Source organism: Cyphomyrmex costatus, unplaced genomic scaffold (assembly GCF_001594065.2).
Source record: "Cyphomyrmex costatus isolate MS0001 unplaced genomic scaffold, Ccosl1.0 scaffold181, whole genome shotgun sequence".
In the NCBI taxonomy this organism is placed as follows: Eukaryota; Metazoa; Arthropoda; class Insecta; order Hymenoptera; family Formicidae; genus Cyphomyrmex; species Cyphomyrmex costatus.
In genome coordinates, this window is record NW_017275836.1 from 276,903 (window position 1) to 281,371 (window position 4,469).

Here is a 4,469-nt window from a genome sequence, read left to right on the forward strand (position 1 = left end):
TTCTTGTTGGACTTTTTTGTTGGTTTGATCAGTACATTTTTCTCAATATAGTCTTGAAAATATTATGAATGTATATGTGACTATAAGTCTGCTCTTTCTAGATGAATTTCTTGCACACTTCATCTGTTCTCCCATTTTCTTTAACGTGAAAAAGATGAAATGCAAGATGCTCAGCTAAAAAGAACAAGTCTTGTACAAGTTATATATTGAGAGCGAAAAGTCGCAATATGAAATGTGGTCTTTTCTCTGATGCAGGTCTTCAGGAACCGGTGAAGTCTACGTCGTTACACGATCGTGCAGACGAGATTCGGCGTGGCGGGCACGGTGACAGGTAACCGTCGAGGACGCGCTCGTATTTTCGCGTGTGCTGATTCGCACGGTAATTAAAACTGGCGGGCAACCTGGCTCGGTCCTCCGGCAGCGGTGGCGGCGGCGGCGGTGGCGGCGGTCGAGCCGGTGGTAGAACTGGCAATAGTGGTAACGGCGGTGGAAGTGGTGGCAGCGGCGGTGGAGGTGGTGGCGGCGGCGGCGGCGGTGGCGGTGGTGCGGGTTCAAGAAACGCGGGGGCGGCCGCGGCCGCTGCCGAACCCGGAATCGTTGCAGATGAGGCTGCCGGACCTGCTGGTGGACACCTAATCGAATGGGAAGAAAATGATCGCTTTTCTTTCGACGATTCCGACCGCTTCGAGGAAGATTCGCTATGTAGTTTCAGCAGCGAGCCTGAATCGCTCTGTAATAATTGGCGAGGATGGAGACGACTTCCACCAGCATTTGGATTATCTAAGAAATCCTGCGAAGGTAAGCTGCGTTGCGGGTGATTAATCCACAGAATCCTATCTCAGTTAGATATTAGAAACATATATCTACTGATATACATATACTGATGTATGTATAGTACCTACAATTTATCGTTGGAAGAGATTTGCCATATTTTCGAAACAAAATAAATTTTAAATTTAAACTGATTTTAGTTATCATAATTAATTAGTTAATTTTATTGAATTATTTAATTTACAGTTTTTATTAAGTTTTTATTAAACAGGATTATCGGATTATTGTAATACGCTTTTTTACTTTTAAAAGCAATCGATATAAATTGCTGTATACAACGGTCGGGAAAAGGAAGCGAGTTTCGTCTTCTGTGCTCGTAAACGCGATTGACTTCTGTTTTCTTTTTCTCCTCGGTCCTCGCTCCATGCTGGAACGATCAAGGCCGAGAATAAGACCAAAACCGAAACGAGAAAGAGTACGCGAGGGAGAGAGTAAACGAAAGCTATTGCTCGCTCTCGTTGGAGTGCACAGTCACCCGATTCTGTTTCGAGATTTCGTTGCACGTTGCACGATTTACATTGACAGATATAATCCTGATGGATGCGAGTGCGTCCCTCGTGGATAAGCTCGGAACTAGATTTAGATATATCGGGCATTTTTATCACACACAATTTTATATCTATGTAGATAAACTCTCTAATCTTTTAATCTTTTGGTTTCATGTAACTTTACGGATCCTTCTTATTACAATGTTTTTATATTGCACATCAAGTTTATTTAGGAACGAATCAATGCAATGAGATCGACACGTTGCAGTGAAAGTATTTGAATCCACTTTCTCATTGTAACGGTTGTACGCGTCGCGATAGAAAGCGAATATATATTTTTTCGTTGCTTCAAATCCTTCTGGATAATTTATTATTTCTGGCATTTAATATGTATAAATATGCAAATTATGTTATGTAAATGAAAAACAACATTATATGGAAACCATATTTACATGTAGGATATACAATTTTAATATTTTCATTTTATATAGTATTTATACACTGAGAAAAAATGTATTAAATTTTAATTTAAAAATATTTTTTTAATAGCACTAGTTGTATATTTATTAAATTTGATTCAACTATCATTTTTTATTCAATAAATATTTATTTATTACACGCAAATATTTAGTACTATTTAAATAAATATTTATTAAGTTTAATATATTTTTTTTAATGTATATATATATATATTTATATTTATCTTAATTTCTGATATTCTTTTTATTTCAGAAAATTAGGCACTGTACAGAAAATTATTCTATGTAGTTTTATATACTAAAAAGAAATTGATTAAATTTTAATAAATCTTAGCAGAATATTTACTTTCGCAGTAAATGAATATTCAGATAAATGAAAAAAATTATATTTGAATTAATCTAACAGTTCTTGTATCTAAATAAATGGGTTTTTATTTAGTAAATATTCTGCTAGAACTATTTAAAGAAATATTTACTAAAATTTAACAAATTTTTTTCTCAGTGTACAATACTCTATAAAATATGGATTATGTACTTTAACATATACATATAAAGAAATTATTGTTGCAGGATAACGGTACTCCTCTTTGTATGAAAATGATTAAAGTATACTTTTGTTGTCGCGACATGTTATCGTTTAATAATAACTACATTGGCCAGAGTACAATTAATGAAAATCCCCACATTACCATCTCTCACATATTACTATTTTATATCTTCTTGAAACATCGGTCATACATGTAATAGTTTGAATTTTCCATAATTTGGATTTTAATTAAGTAGGTTAATGCACGCGCATACGTTAATGCACACGATGAAGTTTCGGGTTGAATTTGCAACAGTCCGCTCTTCGTGATCGTTCTAACTGAGAATTGTAATGATAGAACAGCAAAAGTTATATCTCCTATCGTTTCTTTAGTTTAGAAGTTTCCGGCTTTTCTCATTTTACAAGAAATAAGATAACATAGAATTTAAGTATAAATGGAAACTAACGGGACTTGAAATATCATCAGTATTAAAGGATAGCGACGGAAGAGGTTAACACGCGAGTAATTCTGCGGTTGCAAACGCATGGCGTTACACGGTAAGAGTATACTCTGCGATGAGCGTTCGCTACATGGTATGAGTGATTATTTCAGCGGAGATTTACTACGTTTGCGTGCGTCATCGTTGCAACTTGATAAAGAGAAAATACATACGTAGGTTGATATGTATTTCATTACTGTCGTAGAGTTTACAGAATTATCATTCGCGTACATTGGGACTTTCCACACTGTTACACTGTTAGATATCAAAAGAACAACTCCCTTGAGTTAAGTAACATTTTGTTATTTTTAACTTCCATGTGCGTCAGTCATATGTATAAATCAATCTATTTCTTTCAAAGTAAATCATCTATATACTTTTAATAAATAATAAACTAAATTTTTTAATCAACTTTTTAATATTAAATTCAATTTTCTTAAATTAAATTCTTCAATTCCATATTATTTCAGTTAAATTAACAATATATTGAATAGGAATAGTGGCGACCTGTACTATAGAAATGACTTAAAAATAATTTAAATTAAGTATAACTTGACGTTATAAATTTAACAGTGTTATCTATTATATTGTTTTTCGCGGAAAGTGAAATTTTACTTATACAAAAAACCTAGATTATTATTAACGGAAAGTTAAAGACGAGTTTTACTGTCAAGAAAAAGCATGAAACATTTATAAATTTAAATCAATGAACAAAGAAGTTAACTACAGTTATTTGTTTGATTATTCAAGGTAAAGCTCTAAGTCAAAATCGATAAGTCGAAACGAATTAATCGCCAGTTATATTTGAAATGCATTTGATGAAAGCGATGAAAGCGATTTTGACTAATGGAATATAATATTGTTGTTTCAAATATAATATTTTGTTCGTATTTGCGAGGTAATTTTTCAATTTAAATTTAATTCAATTATAAGTACATAATCGAGAACGCTTATTGCCGCGGAGAATGTGCAAAGAGACGACTATGAAATATACAATATTTTAGATTTGCAAGTTTTCTTTTTTTTTAGCAATATCGTATATGCTAGTTTTTTATAGAAAGCAGAATTGCCTGCGGATATACAATCATGCAAATTACCTTGCACAGTTTGCAAACGGTTTTCGCAGTTTGTGTGTGGATTGAATGCATTAATGCAATTTTAACTTTCTCACACGGGCGTACGCGCTCGATGTTCGTTCCCTTCGAGGATAAATGCAAATCTCCGCTGCTCTTTTCTACATTTCCCAGAGCTCTGATATTGTCGAACTGTGTGGAAAGCGCGAGCGACATTTCGAGAGACTGCCTCCACGTTTATTTATTTCTATTTTTATTTTTCTATAAAACTTTTATGAATGTCATATTTTGCCGGAGCGCCTTTTGCAAGACGCGTTAATGTTGACGATTAAAACTTTTCGGCTTACAACGGCTGCTGTTCCTCTTGTTCGTATTCTCAGTGGAAAATCATAGTCGTAGCTTCATTAAGAATTAAACAGGGTTTCCAGGGAGTTTAATAAAGACAGAAGGCGCGATATTGAGAACTTTCAAGAAACTTTCCGTTCTTCGCCTTCAAAATGGAGACCACTTTTAAGGAGAGAGGAATACGACATTTGCTTGTGCAAATAAGAAAAAGTTGTGAATGTTTTAAA

The 4,469-nt window shown here is 34.1% G+C and overlaps 1 protein-coding gene across 1 annotated transcript; it reads left to right on the forward strand.

Moving 5' to 3' along the window:
* The first annotated feature begins 227 nt into the window (after window positions 1–227).
* LOC108772235 (rRNA 2'-O-methyltransferase fibrillarin-like) lies at window positions 228–2,059 on the forward strand. The gene is made up of 3 exons (XM_018537726.1): window positions 228–331; window positions 422–798; window positions 2,052–2,059. Exons 1-3 carry the CDS (start codon window positions 228–230, stop codon window positions 2,057–2,059), a joined length of 489 nt encoding a protein of 162 aa, XP_018393228.1.
* The last annotated feature ends 2,410 nt before the right edge of the window (window positions 2,060–4,469 follow it).

Coding starts and splice junctions, on each gene's coding strand:
- LOC108772235 (XM_018537726.1), top strand. CDS start 228: ATGAAATGTGGTCTTTTCTCTGATGCAGGTCTTCAGGAACCGGTGAAG. Junction 332..421: donor CGTGGCGGGCACGGTGACAG/GTAACCGTCGAG, acceptor GTCCTCCGGCAG/CGGTGGCGGCGGCGGCGGTG.